General features: G+C 32.9%; 1 protein-coding gene across 1 annotated transcript; it reads left to right on the forward strand.

Moving 5' to 3' along the window:
• Positions 1 to 18,186: 18,186 nt before the first annotated feature.
• LOC121754916 (protein indeterminate-domain 5, chloroplastic-like) lies at positions 18,187 to 23,089 on the forward strand. Its single transcript, XM_042150204.1, has 5 exons — positions 18,187 to 18,561; positions 18,641 to 19,037; positions 20,627 to 21,099; positions 21,549 to 22,011; positions 22,843 to 23,089. The coding sequence occupies exons 1-4, from the start codon at positions 18,441 to 18,443 to the stop codon at positions 21,986 to 21,988; spliced, it is 1,431 nt and encodes a 476-aa protein (XP_042006138.1). The 5' UTR covers positions 18,187 to 18,440; the 3' UTR covers positions 21,989 to 22,011; positions 22,843 to 23,089.
• Positions 23,090 to 23,807: the final 718 nt, after the last annotated feature.

A 23,807-nucleotide genomic window follows, 5' to 3' on the forward strand; every position in this document is an offset into this window, starting at 1 on the left:
ATATATTTTATTGTTTTATTATTATTTGCTATTGGACTGCATCTTTAGTTGGTTGGGCTTAGGCAGTCAAAGGATAAAATCCGAGCCCAAAGCCTTCCTCAAATAAGTTTGAGGCTGCAGTAAATAAATGAATGGAGGCCCGATTCTGAAATTTACTCATCTTGTGGGCTGAAATTGAAAGGGACTATTGGCTCAATTGCGAAAATGATATCATTTGAGGGAAAATTTTGTGTACAATTAGGGGAGAAGAAGGTGAATAGTGATTAGGTGAGAGAGAGTAATGATACGTGTGATGGAAGGGGAGTATATGGACTAAATTAATTAATGAAATGGGCTGATCCCTTTTTAGATGTTGGGCCTTTAATTTAACTAGGTTTTGGTTCTTGTATTTATTTTGGTAAAGGGAGAGTGGGCTTTGTTATGGAAATTATAGTAGGCTAAAATAATTTGAGAAGAGCCCAAATTTAAATTTCAATTAGTATGAGCCTAATAATAATAATAATAATAATAATAATAATAACTACAATAATAATAATAATAAATAAGTGCTATTAATTAAATTTCCCGACGTAATTAATATGCAAGTTTCTAAAATTTTCTAACGGTGAACAAATAATAAAAGAAATAAAGTAGGGCATGCATTCCTATAAGTATGTGAATTTATCGAGTCTTATTAGTACGTTGTTTGTTTTCAAAAGTCTATCTCCGTGAGTCAAGGGTGGAGTCAGGAAAATTCAAGTTAAAGAGTTTTAAGCGAACAAGGTGAGCTTTCTTATACTAAAATACAAATCGTATTTTATGAAAACAAGAACACATGTTCGTGATTTTAATGATGTTGTCATGCCATAAATGTTTTGTGTATGATGCCTATCTGTTGGCTACGGCCAAGTGAATTATGAATGATGATATATGTGAATCGAATTCGGGTCCCAGTGAGGGTGGTGTCCCCGCTCGGACTAGTGTACACAAGCTCCCTCTGCATGTTGGGCAGAGCAGGTGACCGAGGAAGGTGGCCACCTTCCCGGCACAAGAATACCTCTGACATGTTGGGCAGAGAAGGTGACCGTGCGAGAACACCATCTCGACGGCACAATGTGATCAGATATGGCTAAGTACAGGAAAAAGGGACTGCAGTCCAATGTGAATATTTTTAGTAAGCTCGGGCCTTTTCAATAAATCCCCGAGTGTTACTGTGATGATGGCTTGACAATATTTTCAAATGTATATGTGTAATTTTCGGCAATGTGTTCACTGAGTACTTTTGTACTCAGCCCTGCATATATTTCTAAATGTGCAGGTTGAGCAGCGTAGTGGTGGAGGAAGTGCTATTGAGACAAGACATTTAATTCAGTCAGATTTTGACTCTCGGAGGTTCATGTCTTCATACATGGAACCGTGTTCATTTGCTTCCGTTGTGCATCTTAAAAGACTCAAGTCTATGTTGTTCAAAACTCTGATATTTTAAAATTTCTTTACAAACAATTACTCGAGTTTTCACGATCGAGTATCTTTTCTTCTATGTATCAGCACTTGGTTAGTCATGTATCGCAACCAATGCTTGATTTTATTTTCCCCTTATTTCTTTCCCCGCTTCTTTAATCCTCCCCTAGTCGCGATCAACCGTGTTTTCTATCCTTAGAAAATGCGGTCGTGACAAAATATGATTGGAAAAATGTTAATGGAATGTGAGGCCAATTACCATTTATGGAATATTCCAACCGGGACTCCTAAAGTGGCACACTCAAAAATGATAAACCGGGATTGCTAAAGTGGGTCGGAGGGAGTACAAATTTTTTTTTTGGTAATGACCAAGGATGTCCACCGGCAGACCAGTGACTATTCCTTGCACTAATTTATAGGCACCTCGATGAGTAGGACAGCTGACCCAAAGGTTGCTCCATACCCAGAGACGAGGGATTACAAAATTTTAATTGACTGAAAAATTTACCATCAAAATAGAATGCAAAATTTTAACTAATTGCAAATTAGGTTTTTATTTTTTTCTTAAAAAAAAAAAAACCCAATTAACTAGTAACAACCTTATCATATCCATTTAACACTATTTTAAAGAAAAATAAAAAAAAAACCAATTAACTAGTAACAACCTTATCATATCCTTTTAACAATATTTTAACTAGTTTAATACTATGATAATTTTGATAACTAGTTAATGCAGTATAAAAAATGTCAACACAATAATCAGTGACGAAGCCACGTTGGGACGGGGGGCCCTGGTCCCCCTATCAGTTTTACAATTACCTATATATATCATACGTAAACTAAAGAGCATATGTGAATTCAATGGCGCGGTTGGTACGAAACTCAGTCTCCTACGTAAATTTCTAGAGTTTGATTCCCTCTAATGGCGGTTTATAACTTTTTTTTTCTCTTCTTTCTATCCATACAACTTTTTTTTCTATTTATGCAGTATAATATGGATACTTTATATTTCTTTGCTTTCTATATTTTGGAACATAATTTCTATTTGTTCTCATTTACACCAATACTTATATTCATTTTAATTCTTTGTTTCGTAATTGCTTTCTTCCATCATTATACTCATAATCAGAAAAATTTAAAGATATAATTATTTTATTCTATTTGTTATAATTTAAGTTTCGTTAATATTTTTTATGGAGATATTTAAACATTATAAAAAATTAGTTTCCATCCATTATACTTACGTAAAAATTTAAAATATCAAATAATCGAGCTTTTGACGCCATGAACATCGAAAAAATATTATAACTATTAACATTAATTTGGGCACCCCATCGTAAAACTTCTGGCTTCGCCATTGACAATGATATGAGTCATTTGTATATAATTATATAAATATACAACTAGAGTTATACTAAAATGACAACTCAAATTAAAATGACAACCTACCACCAATGAGGACCCATAGATTTAGGAGCAGATTCAACCTTAGTCAGCCATGTGGCTGTTAAAGTTTGTATACTAGAAATCACCTTTCGAGTGATTGAATATTGTAAAACTTTTTATTTATTTTCCAATGGATGAAATAGATTATTTTTTTGTCATAATGTTGTTATGTTTTACATTTTTTTTTATAATAAAACCGCCCTTTGTGGACGGGGGGTTTAGGCAGACCCCCAACCCGTAAATAAAATCAAAATGTAATGTTCCAAAAACATGATCTTAGCCCAAAAGTGACTAAGATCTAAACAAGAACATGAAGAAGCAGAGTAGAGGTCCCACAAGCCGGGATCCTCCATTCTATCAAGTGGGAAAAAAGGACTAAAAACACTAAAGGGGGAAACGAAAAAAGACCAAAGCCAACCACCAGAAGAGCTAGATCAACCCACATCTCTACGTCGGAAGCGGAAGTTAGGATATCTCAGCTGGTCCATCCGAACTAACGCCTTCAGGTACCGAGGCGCAGAGATTGGATCAAAATATGTAAGGGTAGGAGTCTGGACCCCCCTACCTGCCAGAAAATCAGCAGCCCGGTTTCCTTCTCTATAGATGTGTGAGAATCGAACATGCCGCTGAGCTGTCATGCTCCGGATCAAAGCCATATGGTGTCTAAAATCCGCGGAGCCAAAGTGTCTAGATGACAACAACCTAACCAAAGTGTTGTTATGTTTTACATTTAATGGATGTTTATTGCATGTTTAAATGTACAAGTAACTTAACAAAGTCTAAGTCTTTGTTTTAGTAGACCGGTTGTGAGCGTCATCCACTTTAAGGCAACACAGTCAGTTCTGAACAAAGAAAAATAAGAATTTCACAACCCAGATAGGCCTAGACTACCTATCGTGAAAGGTTGCAATGTCAGTCCGTATATTTTTAAGCCTTGCTGAAATAAGATGACATTGGTGTGGTAGAGCACTGAATTTAATCTAACAGCAAGACAAGTCTTTATGCTATCTACTGAAAGACGATGTCTTGATAAATTATTTATTTCTTAATCAATGTACGTTAGCATTGAGCATGGTATTGATTATAGACTACCTTGACTTACCAAATAGTGCGGGTTTTTCGCAACCCAATAATCCTAGTATATTGGGTAGTGGTGATTAATATCTAGCGGTGCTAGGATTGCTATTATATTGAATCGTGCGCGAGGTGAGTCTCATTTGATAACGTCCTCAAGAGGAGCTCGAAATAAGGCTTTATTATTCGGAACCTAGCTAGTTGGAGTTTGATTACTCTATGAATAATAAATAAGCGTTTCTTGCTAAGTCCACTCTTGAAAGTAATAATGTGTTAATTTATTAATTTCATAGCAGACACTAATTAATTAATGAACATTTCTATCTTAAGCGCGGGAAATGAACGACAAACAAATGGAAACCCGGATTACTTATAATTTCGGATTTGGATGGGCAGTGCAATATTACTTCTGTAGTGACTGCTCGTAATATTCCAATATAAGCTTGTATTAAATTGTTGGTTCAGTTTAATTAGTAAAGAGCTAATTGGGGGAGACCATATCCAAAACCTTCCTTAGATCCCTGACTGGGCTCAATATGTGACTTAATATAAATAGGAGAATAAATGAGACAGAAAGTCCAAAACCTTCCTTAGATCCCTGACTGGGCCCAATATGTGACTTAATATAAATAGGAGAATAAATGAGACAAAAAGTAGACTTATTTTTCTCCAAAATTTTCGTCCCCCTCCCTATACACATAGGGGTCGATTTTCTCTCCTCCGTGAGAAATGATTTATGTCTTCTTTATTTAAGTCCCAGTATTCTGGTGAGATCAGCCCACACTAATATTAGCATACAATCTGGGAACCAGTCAGAAGATCTGTGGTCTAGTACTTAACATCATCACGTGGAGAAGGCGCTAGCTATCTTCGATTCTTTGGAGAATCCCCAATGTAAAATGGTTAATCCGTAGAAAGCATGTTTTATGTTTCAATTACGCTAAAGCATGATTTAATTCAAGTTATGAGCATGATACATGAGATAATTGTGCGAATAGAATTTGTCTAAATAATCTGCTAAATAGATCAGAATTATTAAGTAATTGATTTATGTATGCTTCCGCTGCTAACCCCTTCAGTGGCATGTTTGCTTGCCTATGTATAGCAGATTGCTTGATTATCTCTGATTGCGTACTCCTTCCGTCCCACAAGAATATGCACTCTTTCCTTTTTAATCCGTACCACAAGAATATGCACTTTCCAATTTTCGAAACTCTTTTCACTCTAATAAGATAGGGCACATTTTCCACTAACAATACTTTAATTACTTTTTTTCTCTACCTCTCTCTTACTTTCCCAATTTTGCATTAAAACCGTACCGAACACAAAGTGCATATTCTTTGGGGACAGAGGGAGTATCACAGATTGTTTGAACCATGTGCCAAGATGCTTGCTTACAGATTGTTTGCCTAAGTTGTCATTTTAACTGTGGTGTCAGCATGGTGCTCTGATTTCGTATCCCAGATTGCTTGAACCATATGTCAAGTTGCTTGTCTATGTATTGCAGATTGCTTGCTTAGGTTGTCATTTTCACCATAGTGCACCCCAATATCAACATAACACAAAGACATAAGTTGACATACTCATATCACTGTGATGACATTTTTTATACACTAGTTGACGAGTTATCAAAATTATTACATTAATCAACATGCTTTTATGCTCTTAATTTGTTTATTATATTACTCCCACAGTCTCACTCAAGATGTCCACATTCTTGAGTGATACGGGATTTTAGGAGGAGTTGTTAGGTGAAATAACTAAAGAAAAAAAAATAGTTGAATATTTTAATGAGGAGAGATGAAAAAGGGATTTATTTCTAAATATAGAAAATGGATATCTTAAGTGGGATAAACTTAAAAAGGAATGTGGATATCTTGAGTGGGACGAAGGAAGTACTAATTAATTTGTCTCTAATAGCATGCTCAGTGGAGAGATTTCAGAAAAAATGATTAAATTCGTAGCGTTTCAGAATTTCAGGTTAAATACGATGATATTTTGAAATATGAGATCGTGACATGCGAATTTTTTAGAATAAGGGATTTTCGAATTTTTATCTATTTACTCTTTGTTTTCTTATTATTTCTTTAACAATATTTACGAATTGACCAAATTATCCTAATATTCACCACAATTTTAATATTTTTTACTTCATTTTTTTTCACTCAATTTTATACAACGTCGTATAAAACGTGCAAGAAGCTAAAACTAAAAATCAAATGGTAGTAAGTACTCTTTAAACTATTTTTGTGGATTGAGTAAGTATATCCTAGCTTAGCTAGTTAATTGCTTGATACTAAGAATATATCGAAAAAGTACGTACACTTTAGGAGGCAAGGCACTTGGAAGATTATTGGATGCATTGTGGAATCCAATGTTAATTCTCTGGAATTTCTTTTCGGCAATAATTCACAAATCACAAATCAAAACTTGTCACATGCAATTATAAATCTTCTCCGAATTTCAATAATAGACACAAAATAATTGCTCCATCTGCTTCTTAATTCAACTTTTTGAATGTGAAAATATTAAATTTTCTTGCTTAAGATTTTATCCCACTAATTGCCCAACACACAGTCACTCTCTCTGCAGCATACACAATATCAGGTGTGCTTCAACATGTTACGGCACATTTTCTTGGTTTCTAGTTTGGAGGCAGTGGGGCTCCACACCATTTCAACTTGCTATACCAAAAAATATAGAGATATTAGTTTAAGAAAGAATAGCACTATCTAATGTCAAAATTTCCCCTAGTTCCCCCTGCCCATTTGGGATATTCTTATAAGAATAAAATCATTTATGATAATCTTAATAAAAAAAGTACTAGTAATAAAATCAAATCTAAGGTAGAATATACAAAGCCAATGTTGGAATCGTGGTCCGGTCAATGCAATTTGACGGATTGTTCAAGTGACGGAATATTTAATTTTGAATAAATTAAATAATTTATAATCGATCTACGCTCCGAGTAGATGATTGTGGTATATTCACTTTCTCTAAACCGATTCTCGGTGAGTGAGAAATAATATATTAAAGTATGTCACGATATATGGAGATATGAAATTAATTAATTAATTTTAGGCACATAGATAAAACAAGGTGTCAATTTAGCATACGGAGAAAGCTTCGTAGAATGCGTGCACATTGATCGGGTTGTCCAGATACATCTCTGGAATGAACAACTACGTGAGAGATGTCCAGGTACATCCGTCCAGGTTCATGCTCCATGATTGAGCTTGTAACGTTTGTAACCGCCGACCGTTACAGTTAGCCTTAATGGGTGATTTGACTCCTCCACATGCATTGGACTTGGCCTATAAATAGGCATGCATACTCTTGCATTCTACGCAACAATTCACAAGCATACAAAGCATAAGCTCTCTCCCTCTCTTGCATTGTTCTTCTGTCGAAGCTATGCCATCTCCTTCATCCAGTTTGCCAGAGCTCTGCTGATAGCGGTGTTGCTTCATCAGAGACGAAGTCGTTTTATCTTTGGGGATGACACGCCAATCCGAGAACACTACTGGAGCGTATCTCGTCTTGCGGAAAGAGGACTCCTCGACTCGGCTTACACTATTTTATGGTTTATTGTTTCGATTTCTTCTTTCTAATTTCATTTCAGTTTATTTTTCATTGTTCCTTCTTTTGGGTTGTATTACACCCTGCTAGTGTTTATCTTGTAATCCCATAAAACCAACAGCCAAAATAATAAACGTTGTTGTAAAAAAGATGATAAATTATCTCGAAATAGTAAATCAAAGGTGCAAATAGTTGTACTGGTAGTGAATTATCTATGATAAAAGATTAAATTATTTTTTTAATTCCAATTTTGCACATGCCGGATAAAGTCATAAAACTATAATTTGGTGAGTGAGGTAGCTGGTTTTTTTGCTTATTTAATTTTGGAAGGGGACAATTTAATTTTGAATAATTAATTAATGAGTGATGCTAAATGACCATACTGTGGCTGGCCATAAAACTAAAAAAATAGTAAAAAATAGTACATAAAATGCTAATTTACTTGAAATTAGTTCATCTTAAAAGTATCAATATTTCTGAGACTAGTATACCCTTGTGCACAAATAACAGACTAAGTCATTTAATATCTTGGAAAATTTGAACTTTGAATACTACATGTAAATCCTTTTCGTTTCTTTTATGTTTGCTTTCTTCTTCTATTTTTTTTATACTTCTATTTATTATTTTAATTGCTTAGTATGTATAGTTACTTTTCAAGTCAGTATATAAATACGTTTCTTTTATGTTTTCTTTTTTTACAGTTATTTGTTTTCTAGTATATATTATTATTTTAATTGTTTAATATGTATAAATTACTTTTGAAATCAGAATATAAATATCTTCATGATATTCTATAAATATTTAAAGTATACTACTATACTTAACATTAACATTTAAATAACTTATAAATAAAATAGTGTAAACATTAAACTGTACAATTATTTTTAGGTAGATATTTTCAATATTAAAAGTATATATAGAAAAACATAGTATTATTCTTAATTAAAATATAAAGTTTATGGTGGAGATAAATAGGCCAAAACATAAGCAATTGTACCTTATATAAGTACCTTTTTGCTAGTGCGCACTCTCACTCTATGCTGGACAACTTTTAAGACATTTGGAAATCAAATTCTTAAACACAAAAACCAAAACAAATATATAAATTTTTGTTTAAAAAATATTATTAAAAATAAATAAACTATACCAAATAAGTGGTTACTATGTACGGGGTATTACATTTATAAATATTAGTAGTATAAAGTATGATACTATAGACTCCTTCAAAGCAATGAATCTTTATTGTAATGTAAACAAAAGAAATTTAAAACTACAATATGATATCAACCGAATATCTATTTTTAAAATTGAATCTCCAATATATTTTTCGGATTCAAATTCTGTTAAAGGGTCGGTGAAATAAGAAGGCAAAATTACAATATGACATAATGTGAAAAATTATATTTTATAGTTCAATTGTACACAAAAATATAATGATCATTTAGTATAATAATTTATATTCATAGCATAAGTTGTGTTATGTACGAGTCTCAGTTGATATTGAAATTTGGAGTAAAAAATTGAGAAAAGGGTAATTAAGTAAAATTATCTTAGTATTAACTATTACTATTAATTTATTGCATTAACTTTTATAATTATTTACAAAAATGTCATTGTGTGGCTGCCATATCATGGCTGGTTGCATAGCATTATTCTTAATGAATTAATTGAATATGATATGTAAAGAATGCATGAAATTGAGGCCCTGCCACCAACCACAGTGGGTCCTTTATTTTAGTGATCCAATATGCTATTATGATTATTTTCATTATCACCAAATAAACCCGTACATAATTTCACTTAATTCCTCATACAACATTATTGTCGTCAATGACTAAAATTGTATTTTCCAACGCACTCACAATATCTAGCTAAAGTGACAAAAACTTAGCATAGGTTATTTCCTCACCATTAGCTCCAAAAATAGTTATTGTTCATATATATTACTCTCTCCGTCCCACAAGAATATACAATATTTTCTTTTTAGTCCGTCCCACAATAAAATGCACTTTCCAATTTTGAAAACTCTTTTCACTCTAATGAGGCGAGATTCATTCTCTACTAACAATACTTTAATTACTTTTTCTCTCTACCTTTCTCTTACTTTTCCAATTTTGCATTAAAACCCGTGCCGAACTCAAAGTGCATATTCTTTGGGGATGGAGGGAGTATAAAATTTACTTTATGAAAAATTATTTTATTAAAAAAATGACTTTTATAAATTTAAAATAAAAGCAACGGTGTATTCTGAATGAAAAATGACACTTCTCAAACTAACTATTTATTGGTTTTAATAAAAATTGAAAAAAAGAAATTCATGATAAAATGGATGGATCGGTTTGTTTGAACACGTTCAAGTCTGCAGTGCGGCTCGACTAAATATCAGCTCTCTTGTTCATATAACTAAAAAATAAATGAGTTTTGAGCTATCTATCTTGTCAAACTGCAAACATATTAAAACATGTTGAATTTATTTTCTTGCATATTTGTATAGATAGATTCATATGAACATATCATGTCATGAGAAATGATATGCTATAAATCTTATGTGAGCATCGTCCTCGTTCAATGCATGTTTAATGTTGTTTATATTGTTTTATGTAGTTAGTTTGATTCTAATACATTAAAAATATTATTAAAAATTTTAATCTCACAAAGTTCATAAAAATCTAGAATTTGCTCTTTTTCTCTATAACTTCAAATAAATGAATAAAATAACAAATTGAACTTGGATTTTTATAAATTTTGTATTAAAAAATTGCATTAACATTTTTTTAATTTTGTATATAAAATAAGACAAAAAAACGTTAAACACTAATGTCAGGAACTTACATAAATAATTGCTCACTTTTTTCTTGGTAAAAAATGTCCCTTTGATGAGACATTCCCAAGCTTCCTGTAATAATTTTCGCAATATAAAACTTCTGACCTTTCATTTTGTCATTTGGAGTACTATAAATCAATCGTCCTTAATTAGAAACTAGCTACCACAAAATAAAAGAGAAAAAAAGTCTTCCAATTACAGACAGTATGGTCTTTTTCTTTTCATTTCCTCATTGAGATATATTGCAAACTCAAATAAATGTGACAGTAAAGTATTACTTTGGCCATTCAATATGACAGTAATGTATTGCGCTGGCCTTTCTTTCGAGTTCAAATTTACCTGGATATTAATTCCACCAATCAGCAAATTCAACTTCATTGTTGTTATCCATGCCAAGAGTTTGAATTCAGTCTATAACAAATTTAGTTTGTTTCAAGATTTATAACAAATTTGGAGTATAAAATTGACCTTACAAAAAATTCTAAGAAACATAAATTAGGGTTTGCGGGAATATGAAAAACCCGACCTTAAAAAGAACATAAATCAGGGTTATTTCAATAATCACATATCTCAGTAACTGGAATTTAATTTATAGTGAAATTGATCTAAAGATGAGTTTTATCATCTACCTTTTTTATTTTTTGATTAAAAATTTGTGAATAGCCATTCATATAAATGATCTTGCAATTAGTGATTTTTCTAAAAAGAAATAGTAGTTGATTGTTGTATTTAATTTGGAGTAGATAAAGAAACAAATCAACTTTTGTATATGATACATTTTCCGGTCCATGTAGACCCATATATTTTTATTGGTAACAATGATAAATGGGAGCTAAACTAGTTCTTATCAGATATACAAAGATGCTAAAATGATACAAGTAATTATTTAATTAACATAATCCTAGCAATACATAAAGGAATTGATTGACTGCCGCAATTTTTTTTCCACATAATTATATGTGCTTATAATAGCATATAAATTTGAATTATGCTATTGCTTTGGAGACAAATATGTGTAGTGAATAGTGATCATTTTCATGAAATGTCAATTTATTTTCATTCTCCTAGTGAATTTTGTTGTACAGAGGTAGAAATTATCTATGAAAACCCAATTCCCACATATATTTCAACGAATAGTATTCGAATTAAAATTACAAATAGATGTTACGTCAATTTTCTATAAATGAAATATAAGACGTCACAGTATAAAGCAATAGAGAATTAGAACTGCTCCAACGTCATAGGTTTTCGCACCAGTCCCCAAAATATTAATTTAACTGAACTAATATGAGTATATAGTCCTTGGATTCTGCTTTTATATAGGTACTTTTATTTAAATGAATATCCATAACTATACTCAATTATAATATTATACAAATTTTATAAAAACAGAATAAAATTTTAGTGACCCGGAACACACAATTTTAATTAATTAGTTGAATGCAACTGTAGTTCTTAATTACTCAAATTTATCTTATCTTATCTTATACAATTAAATACCATTCGAGACTTATTCTTAATATCATTATTATTGTTATTATTATATTAATTAAATTAAAATTCCCATGTCCATATATATAGTTTAAACAATAGTAATTAGATTAGTAGTACATTAATTTTCTTGTATATGAAAATATCTTGTCACACACATGACGCATATACTAATATATATATATATATATATATATATATATATATGGGAGCGTTATTCTCCTTTTCACATCTTAGATCATTTTTCCTTCTTAATATTACGCGTTAGATCTAAGGCATCAACGGATCAGATTGATTCTATAAAACTGGTTCCGTATTGCATTATAGAAGGTGGTTGTATGCATTACAGGGTTATTATTGACATTTGACGGAAAAGTAACTGCCACATTTTGGTATCTGCGAATAATGCACCACATGGTCACGAGTAATGCATATAATTGACTATATAATGCACAATATGTGAACTGCAATGCATACGAATAAGATGTACCATGTTATGATGTTTGGACACACGTTTCTTGTTTCCCCTAAGGGTTTAATAAGCTTAGGGGCTAGGGTATAGTACGTAGACATGTATGTAATCTTCACATGGTAACGAGTAATGGATATAATTGACTATATAATGCACAATTTGTGAACTGCAATGCATACGAACAAGATGTGCTGTGTTATGATGTTTGACACACGTTTCTTGTTTCCCCTAAGGGTTTAATAAGCTTAGGGGCTAGGGTATAGTACGTACGCATTAATAACAAATTATAAAACGATACGAATAATTCACCAAATTGTCACGAGTAATGGATGTTATTAACTATATAATGCACAATATGTGAACTGCAATGCATACGAATAAGATGTACCATGTTATGATGTTTGACACACGTTTCTTGTTTCCCCTAAGGGTTTAATAAGCTTAGGGGCTAGGGTATAGTACGTAGACATTACTAACAAATTGTTGTTATTGGAATATACGTATGTGCATTATTTGGTTTAGGTAGTGCATTATGTAGCTGTTAATTGTCATTATTTCAGTATATTATGCATTATTAGAGGTATTGTGTATATGGGTTAATCAACGGATTGAAGATTACATACGTGCATTTAGTAATGTCTACATACTATACCTTAGCCCCTAAGCTTATTAAACCCTTAGGGGAAACAAGAAACGTGTGTCAAATATCATAACATGATACATCTTATTCGTATGCATTGCAGTTCACATATTGTGCATTATATAGTTAATAACATCCATTACTCGTGACAATTTGGTGAATTATTCGTATCGTTTTATAATTTGTTATTAATGAGTACGTACTATACCCTAGCCCCTAAGCTTATTAAAGCCTTAGGGGAAACAAGAAACGTGTGTCAAACATCATAACACAGCACATCTTGTTCGTATGCATTGCAGTTCACAAATTGTGCATTATATAGTCAATTATATCCATTACTCGTTACCATGTGAAGATTACATACATGTCTACGTACTATACCCTAGCCCCTAAGCTTATTAAACCCTTAGGGGAAACAAGAAACGTGTGTCAAACATCATAACACAGCACATCTTGTTCGTATGCATTGCAGTTCACATATTGTGCATTATATAGGCAATTATATGCATTACTCGTGACCATGTGGTGCATTATTCGTAGCGGTTTCCAGCCATTATTAGATTACTATTGTACCCTCATAATGCACAAAATAGGACAAATAATGCAACACGGGATTAATTACCCTATGTTGATCTTGACCGTCCATTTCTCTAATCTAATGGCTGATATTAAGAAGGAAAAAAGGAGGAAATATAGGAAAAGGAAATGAATACATCCCTCTATATATATATATATTGTGTACGTCTAGTCTAGTGTAGTGATTACACTACTAAAAATATGGCCTTTCACTACATTAAATTAGTGGCACTTTCTTAAAGATGCCAATATAAATCACTTGTCATTAGACTAGTATGTTGCTGCACTGCTATCAAATACTAATGCTACGTTTTCAAATAAATGCCATAATAATGTTTGTTTACTTACACTTTCAATTAAAGAAATTAATATTTTGGAAAGTTCCAAAAATTAATTATCTAACTTTCAAAGCTCAAACTCATGTTGAATTTGACTTAAATTACAATAATTATTTTTTACTTATAGCTCTATTTTAAGCAATTACCTATAATTTTCATAAATATTCTTACGAAAAATTAATTAAGAAAGTCATAAAAATAACTATTTTTAAAACTTGATAATCATCAATGTCTTAAAATAATATGCAAATAAATGATACTCATTGTTAACAATTTAGATGGATGTTGATATTAGTTCTATTTTATTGTACTACATATACATATTTTATTGATATTATATACTAATATACGTGTATTTATCATTCTTCATTCTCTGAAAATAAGCGCTTGTATTTATCATTCTTCATTCGGGGAAGGATCCCCTACCGTGCTTCAAAACATAGCACAAAATGATGTGATACAAAACGCACATATTTCCTTTTCCTTTTTTCAATATATCATTCTTGTTTTTATATTTTTAATTAACTAGTGCATTAATAATTTTCAACAATATATCATTTACTGTATACCTTTGTACTTAATTATTTTATACAATTGATGATTTCAATTCATTAACATTAAGTTGGGGATCATTGAGTTTGAAATAATACTCTAATTAAAACTATCATTCTTGGAATAAAGAATTAACTCAAAAATATGTCATCCTTAAATTTTTTCTTTCGTAGTTAATTATTTATATGATTGATGATTTCACTTATATTTAATTAGAGTATATATTTATCACTCGTATTAAATATTACGGAGTATTAGTTGAAGCACATAGGGGATCCTCCCCGTTCTTCATTCTCTGAAAATCAAGCGCCAAATCCTTCCAAATCATAGCGCTAAATCTCAAATATCAAAACCGTCCACTCTTTCCACAACTCCCATTTACGATTTCTTCTACAATTCCCAAGCGAAAAGAATAACTCATTCTCCGGTGACCAAAGATAATTCGAAACTAAAACCAACAGCTGAAGGTCATTTCTCTAACATTGGAAATTTCTAATTCGATTATAAGGTAAGTGTTCTTTGCTGAATCTTGATGGAGACATTCTTGCAAGAGTAATATCTGTTTTCATTGTTGGATTGTAGGGTTTCTCGTTGAAATTACTTTGAGAAGGTGAAATAATGCTTGAAATTAATTGAAATTGGTTAATATATGTAGCCCCTGTTCTGGGAAGAATAATGCTTATTTATGTTTGGAATACAATTTTTGACAATTGTGGGTGCATCATGGGAACTTCATTGATAGTGGTTTAGGTTTATTTTGGGTGAAATATATGGTCGGTTTAATCTACTCTTGAATTCAGTATTAACAGATATGTAATACTAATCTATTTTCTTTTTAATCAAATTCATCTAATCACTAATTGAATTCTAATAATCACTGCAAAACGTTTTTGAACAATTTTTATTTCTTACCTGCTGAATTATTTTTGTGTGTAGACTTGAACGGATTCTCTTTCATTAGTATTTACATCATCTTTTGTCTGTCTTTTTTCTCCTTTCTTCCTATTTTGAGGCTTTGCTATAGACTGTAATAATCCCCATGCTGAATCAGTCCTCTGCGGCCTTGAAATATAAGTATAGTATTATCTCTTATACTTGCACTTATTTTGATCAACAGGAATGCATATTTCTTTTAGTGAACCATTGAATATTGATACATTCTCTTCTTGGACCACAGGTACTTGGAAAGTTTAAATAAATTATAGTATTTGTATGATTAATTTGGTATATGCATTTTATTATGCTACTTGTATTAGGGATTATTTTGACCTTTACTTTTCTTCTCATGTTATATATATGGCTTTGTGGATGTAAATCATTTTAGATTCCCTAGTAGATATAGTTTCTTATCATATATCTCTAATACGCATTTTTATACACCATATAGTTTAGAGGGATGTTGATTGTGCTAAGTTTTATCTTCCTATAACATTGATGTATCTTGCTTAGAGCCTTACATACTTTGACATTATCTAAAAAACAGGATATTCTAGAATTGGGACCACAATTACAGTTACAAAGTTTTGTGCCTCTATTTTCTAACATGTGTGTTTTTTTCCCATTTGGTTATATTTCATTCTTTGACAGTTTGTTTCTTACAGTTTTTTTTTAATTCTTCTGGTACATATTACATATATATAATTGTTGTTTATGTATAACTCCAGATTTTTAAAATCAAATGTTTCAGGTGGTGTCGCAGAGAACTTTTGCTCTTTCGACAGATTTAAGAGCCTAACATATCTGAAGAAACAAGCAATGCACTTCTGGATAGATAGGATTTTACTAGTTCTAGTATCTTTTGTGTATTTTTTGTAGAAGATGAACAACACTTTTAATATTGTTTAGCATGTAGATTGAAAATACATTACATTTTGGCACTAGATACTTTGACCTTATGTTATTTAAATATGGCGTTTTATTGGAATTTGTTGTTTATGAAATTTTGTTGGATGAATAATTATAGTTTAATATGAATATATGATGGAAGTGAAACTAGAATATTATATATATACTAGATATATACGTCAAGTATAATTTCAAGTATTTGAAGGATTAAAATATAATTTATTAATATTTTAAGGATGTAAAGATAAATTATAGAAATTTGTAGACTAGATTGTAAATTATTTAAAATGCAGGATGAAATTGTAATAATATATATTTATGGGGGTTATTCCTTAAATTTACGTCAAGTATAGTGGTGTAGTCTAATAGAACATGTTGTGGCAATTTCTAGTGCCATTAGATGTGATTCTTCATTACATTTTTTAAGTGTAGCAATGATTGATCTTTACTTACACATGAACTATTACTACATGTGTTGGGGCTGACACTTGTTTCAAGTGCCATTATAGATAAAGTGTAATGTTAATATAATTCTGGTGGCATTTTGAAGTGCCATAAAAAGTCAATTTTCTAGTAGTGTTATGAATTAGTTGAAGAGTTGAAAATGGAGATGGTCGATTTCGTTTAGTATAAGAAGAAAAAGGAAGTCTTTAAGGGACGATGTCATGTTTCTTTGCCACTAAATGCACCTCTCTTCAAAAGTTGGTTGCTCTTTCCGACAAAACTAGCCGTAACCGATCCAACCTTTTTTTTCTTTCTCTACCAACTATATATCACCACTTTAATATACCAACATTTTACTTTTTTCTTCTGCTTTTCTATTCAAGTAAGGTGCAATAAATTTTATTTGACGTTTGCTCATTCAAGAGTTTTTATAAATTCCAATCAAAAGAGAATGAAATATGGATCTATAAATCAATTAACTACTTTGGATGGAAATTTTCAAAACCCATATTTTTAGAGACTTCTACATTCAAATTCTGCCCTATTTGAAATCTTATTATATGGGACACTATAATTAATTAATGATTCTGTTATTGGGATGATAGTTATATTATGATGTATAACAAAATAATTTTATAATAAAATTTTGGATAACATAAGAAAAAAAGGACACATCACTTTATCATATCTCAACCACTCTAGTATATATAATGACTCGCCATTTATATTATAAACAAACTTAATTACTGTAGAATTCCTCCGACGAAATGCAGAAATAAAATATTCCTTCAGTCTTTGCAACATTAGGTATTTATATTTGATTATCAATATATTTAAGTACACACTAGCTAAATCTCATATAGTGTACAATAAAGTATATTGTACATGAATTATTAGGGGATCGATGCAATTGATTTAAGGGAATGATGTTTACTTCTAATAATCAAGTGGATATATACAATTTACATCTTTCATTCCCTGATGTGACCACCCCCCATCTACAATATATTCACAAATACATGTATATATTTCGTTTTATTGGTCTATATTTGCAGTTAAAAGAAAATTAAATAAACAGAAGCTGCCTCATCTTTAGCCAACAGGGCTCCATGTTTACTGTTAAAAATGTTGCAAGAAAATTTATAGTGTTTGGACGAATTTTATCTGGATATGGACAACCTTGACTAACTTCATGTTTTATTTAATTATTTATAAATATTTTTTACTATGACTGCCAAAGACTAGCTGACGAAGGTATGTTTGTCTTCAAGTGATGACTAAAATATACGAACACACTATATGGGACGTGGGCTCACCTTCTCTCTCTATGTATGTGTACACATACATGTATTTAGATGTTTTTTTACATGTGTATATAATTCTGCATGCATATTTTATAATTATTATTATTATTATTATTATTAAGTATTATATTTTGAATTCAATTGTTTTTCCATTTCACAGCTGCCCTAGGAGAGAGAGGTGTGGATATGATAGAAGACTCTGAGTAGCATCTTTTTCGAAATCCTCATATTTTCACTGAAAGCAAGGGAATTCCTCTCAAATGACAAATTTAGGGGAAAAACCATTTCACAACTCTCTTAGCTTCAATTTTATATGTTGATTTCTTGATTTTTGTAGCTATTATCTCTTCAATTCATCTCTGATAAATCTCGGATTCCGAGATTGGAAACAAATTAAACCCTGAAAATCGAAAGCATGGCAGCTTCTTCTTCATCATCAGCTTTCCTTTCATTAAGAGACGAAAGCGAGCAGCAGCTTCCTCCTTCTGCGCAGCCGCCGGCAAACAAGAGGCGGCGGAATCAGGCCGGAAATCCAAGCAAGTACCAAACCCCCTTTCTAAATCTGCATGAATTAAAAAAATTGAAAATAATTGTATTTATAATCCGCGACGACAGATCCGGATGCGGAAGTAATCGCGCTGTCGCCGAAGACGCTGATGGCGACGAACCGGTTCGTGTGCGAAGTGTGCAACAAGGGCTTCCAGAGGGAGCAGAATCTACAGCTGCATCGGCGCGGCCACAATCTGCCGTGGAAGCTGCGGCAGAAGAGCACCAAGGAGGTGAAGCGGAAGGTGTATCTCTGCCCCGAGCCGAGCTGCGTGCACCACGACCCGTCCCGCGCGCTCGGGGACTTCACCGGAATCAAAAAGCACTACTTAAGGAAGCACGGTGAGAAAAGGTATAAGTGCGAGAAATGCTCGAAGAAATACGCTGTGAATTCCGATTGGAAAGCTCATTCCAAAACCTGCGGCACAAGAGAGTATCGATGCGACTGCGGCACCCTTTTCTCAAGGTTCCTTTTCTATTTATTTCAGATTTAGTTCTTAGATTTTTTTTTTTTTTGATGCACAGTTACTAAAAATGCTTCTCTTTCTCTCTCTCTCTCTCTCTATTGAACACAAACACAGAGATACAAGCACTCGGATTCCTTTTTTTATTAGTTTTGGAATTTTGCTTTGTTTTTCTCTAATATTTCGTTTTACTCTTTGGAGCTTTGCCTGTCGAAAAAATGGCTCCACGTGAATTCTCTCTGGAAAACGCCATGACCTAAGAGGTTTTTTTTTCAAAACCCTCTCACCTCTTTCTCTCTCTATGTTTGGAACATCCGTCCTAAAACTATTGCTGAAACCCTTCTTATCCGACAAATTGGTGATATGACCTCCTCTAAAAATGCCCCTTATAAGGCCTTTTTTAGGAATGAGGGGTCCAATTTTAACATGGTATTAGAGTGGGCCTGAGTCAGTAATGAGTTTCTTTGTTTTAAGTGTAAGAGTCTGATGATTATTCCGGCCCACACATTGCTTGTGGTAATGAGACTCTTTCTTGTCCCACATCGACAAATTGATGATCCTAACTTGAGCGACCGCATTTCTTAACACGGAAAGAATTAGTGAATTTACCCAAGATGATTTGGTAATTTTACCACTTGGAGTTCACGTGGAAGCCTTGAAAATGTTTTTAAGATACCAGGTTTGTTCTCTTGTGGGTTGGATAGATGTTATTACCTCTGTACTTGTTGCAGGTATCCATTTTCATGATAATGTTTTTTGAGTGTCCAACACCCTTTCCCACCTATTACCTCTCAATTATTTGAACAACACTGCCTATCCATGTTCTCCATGTTGGGGGACTGTTTTCATTTCAAAACTTTACCAATTAAATTTTTCTTATTCATGGTGGTAAGCTATGTGATTGCTTTATTTATATCTAACTCTTACATAATTATAGGTTCATTGTATTAGTTGACATGTGAAAAAGGGGTTTTGCCATATTCTTGATGAATGCAGTTGATCAAGTGTTTGCAAAATTGTTCATTTTTGTGATTTGATGCAATGATGATGATTCTAAAATTGCAGGAATTCTTCCACCTAACATTTTCAATTGTCCAGAGCCTTTGTCCTAGCGGCAAGGAGCTTAGACATTATTGCATGAGGTGCCGAGTTCGAGCCCTCTTGAAATTAGTTATAATTTGCTCCTATCTACAGTATAGGAGTTTATTTGTAATTTCCTCCCTTATATATGAGTTAATTTTAAACAAAAAAAAAATATTTTCAATTATCTATACATATGCCCTTGTCTTTTTTCTCCAAATTAGCTAGTGCATTCCCTCCTTCAAATATATCTACCAACTATTATTATTTTTGTTCGGCAAGATTCCTTTGCTCACGATTACACAACAAAATAATCCATATTTTTATTGTTTTGCCTAACCCCATTTCCATAACCACCTAATTCTCTTCCAATTTCTACATGTATTGCAATTTTATACAAATAACACAACATTCATTACTATATCCTATACAAATACGACTTGATCGTTATAACACAATTGATATTGAGAAGTATAAAATAAACCATAACTTATTTATATACATGTTGCAGGCGCGACAGTTTCATCACTCACCGAGCCTTCTGCGACGCGCTGGCTCAGGAGAGTGCACGGAACCTGAACCCGCCCAGCATCGGGAGCCACCTCCTAGGGCTCTCCCAACAAGATCAGATGAGCCAAGGAGCCCTCTCAAGTCATGACATACTCAGACTAGGCAGGCCCAGCCCCCGATACGAAACCCTAGTCAGTCCGGGAGGGTTCCGCCCTTCGCCCCGGCCCTCATTCGTGCACCCAAATCACGAACCCGATCATCAAAATCAACCTTCCATGTTTCCCAACAAATCATCAATGCAAGGCCTCATGCTCCTTCCTCAGCTCCACATGAACAACACCTCCCCCAACTCCTCCACCGGCCTCTTCAACCTCAGCTTCTTCCCCGGGAACACCAACAACAACGCCGCCTCCAACATGGACGGTGGCCCCCACCACTCCACTTCCGGAGAAGACTCAACCCTCTTCTCATCAGGTATAAACAAGAGTTAATTGAACCCTATATGACGAAAACTCGTATTCTTTTTTAGGACGTCCCATCTAAATTGGATCATTTCCTTTTTTAAGCAAAATAGTACTCGCTCAGTCCTTGAAAATTTTGTCACATATTTTCATTTCCGTCTATCCCACAAAATTTGTTACATTTCACTTTTTACCATTTTGATAATGGACCTCACATTCAACTTACTCATTCTACTCACGTTTTATTATAAAACTAGAGTACTTTAAAAGGATGACTCATATTCTACTAACTTTTTCAACCCATTTTTCATTTCTTAAAACTCGTGCCCGTTCAAAATATTACAAAATTTATGAGATGAGGGAGTATAATAAGCAATTACCATCTCGTACTTTATCATCTTTTCACTAGTCTAATTTATTCTGTCTAATTAAGCATCAATTTCTTAAATGTCGACTGAGCAGGTAACCTCATGAGCATTGCGATCCCATCGCTGTACAGCACCTCGCACGGCATGCAAAGCCCCAGCGGAGGAGCTCAGATGTCGGCGACGGCACTCCTCCAGAAGGCGGCCCAGATGGGCTCCAACACCAGCAACAACGCTGGCGCGTCTTCGTCGCTGCTGAAGAGCTTCGGGGATGGAAGCATCTACAATGGAGGAGGAAACCATATGCAGGAGTTGATGAACTCCATCGCGGCGGCGGGAGTGGGCCCGGGGGCGGAGTACAGAGGGTTCCATGGAGGGAACAGCAATGGATTGAGCAGCTTGGAGCAAGCGGGGAGGCTCACCAGGGATTTTCTTGGAGTTGGAGAGATTGTGAGAAGTGTGAGAGAACAGCAACAAAGTGGGATGGATCATCACCGAAAACAAACACAACCTTTTGGAGAGGGGAGTTTTCACTGAATAATCCATTCATCGTTTTACAGGTACTTTTGCTTTCTATATATTTTTGGTCAAATAATTATACAGTCACATTTCATCTCCTATTTTATTACATCAAAATGTGCCTCCCCTAATTTGTAGAGATTAGGAATTATGAAATTGTTAGTTTTACATATTTTATGGTGATGCTATTGTTGAAGAGCTTGTAGGGTATTTTTTTAAACTTCATACTCCCTCGTTGCGAGAGTCAATTTTTCATTTTAGTCCATTCCTGATTAATTGTCTCAATTTATTGTTACTATTTTTTAGTGGACCTTACATCTTACTAAGTCAATTACTCACATTTTATAATATTAATGCATAAAAGTAGGATCTATATTCCACTAACTTTTTCGAACCACTGCTCATTGCATTTTTAAAAACTCGTGTCGGGTCAAAATGGGAAACATATTGGGAGACGAAGGTAGTACTATAGAATGCATTGCGTTTTTAATGAATTTAATACTCTCTCCGTCCACCAATACATGGGGAGTTTTGTAGTAGAAAGTTGGTTGAAAATGTTAGTGGAAGGTGAGTACTACTTTTATTTACATTAGTTTTATAATAAAATGTGAGTGAATTAAAATTAGTAAAATGTGAGATCCATTATAAAAAGTAGATGAAAAGTTTATTGGTGGATGAATGAAAATAACAAAATGGGAAATTTATTGGTCGACGAATGGAGTAGTTATATGGGCAAGCATTACATAAACTTAAAAGTTATAAAAATTCTTTAACTCTTCTATAAAATAAAAAGAAGTCTTTATGTAAAACCTCATTCTTCTACTCCTTGTTTTTTAGTTGAAAAGTAATGCTAACTTTGGATGTGAATGCAGGAGATCCAGCGGATTGATTGAAGAAGATGGCTAGTCCCTAGCATGTGTGTATATGGATCCAAATCAAAAAGAAAAAGAAAAGGTTTTTTTTTTCTTCTATAGTTATGTTAGGTGAACTAGAAGAAGGAACGTATCTGAAACTTGTTATTTTTATTTTTGTAGTTTGACTATTTTTGTTCTTTTGAATCAACATTTTTTTATGAGACAAACGAAATAGATATTTAAAAAATGCAGAAGTTTAAACGCACATTTCGATTGAAATTAGTTATATGAATGAGGTAGCAAGGTTATGTTTTTTTGCTAAAAGGCTGGTTTAATTTGGTGTATAACTTAGGTCTATAATGAGACTCTACACATCATATACTCTCTCATACGGATGTCAACTTGTATTTAAATTAAACTAAAATTCATAATTAAAAATTATAAGTATATTACTGAAACGCATTGTTGTATTCTTTAAAATTCAAATAATTTACTCCTATATGATAAGAAAACTAATAAAAAAGAAAGAGTCGTTTGAACTACTATTATTTTAATTTAATACATAAATAATTTTTTATACTACTAGCCAACAACAAGTATATTTAAAAATATAATACCATATAAATAAAGGGTTATACTAAAATGACAACCTACCATCAACGAAGACTCTTAAATTTAGGAACAGATTCAAACTTAGCCTGCTACATAGAGCAGATTCAAACTTAGCAAGCCACGTGCCTATGTATCGGCTATTGCAGGTGCTTGATTATTTGTGATTTCGTATTTGAAATAAAAGAAATTGAAAATTAGGAAAAATCTCAATATGTCGCACGTCTAGCGTGTGTGTCGCACCTAGGCTCTAATTGGCCGAGGAATTCAAGTGCAACACTGGCAAGAGTTGCGGTGTTTTTTCGACTGAAGAGCCGGCGACACTCTCCCTAGCTGCGGCAAATGCCAAGCAGTGGCATTGCTACCGGTGCTCT

The sequence above is a fragment of the Salvia splendens genome, chromosome 11 (assembly GCF_004379255.2).
Source record: "Salvia splendens isolate huo1 chromosome 11, SspV2, whole genome shotgun sequence".
Classification (NCBI taxonomy): Eukaryota; Viridiplantae; Streptophyta; class Magnoliopsida; order Lamiales; family Lamiaceae; genus Salvia; species Salvia splendens.

Excerpts from the sequence above, each read along its gene's own strand:
- LOC121754916 (XM_042150204.1), top strand. The coding sequence starts at position 18,441 with ATGGCAGCTTCTTCTTCATCATCAGCTTTCCTTTCATTAAGAGACGAA. Across the intron at positions 19,038-20,626 it reads TGCGGCACCCTTTTCTCAAG|GCGCGACAGTTTCATCACTC; the intron begins GTTCCTTTTCTA and ends TACATGTTGCAG. Across the intron at positions 21,100-21,548 it reads CTCAACCCTCTTCTCATCAG|GTAACCTCATGAGCATTGCG; the intron begins GTATAAACAAGA and ends TCGACTGAGCAG.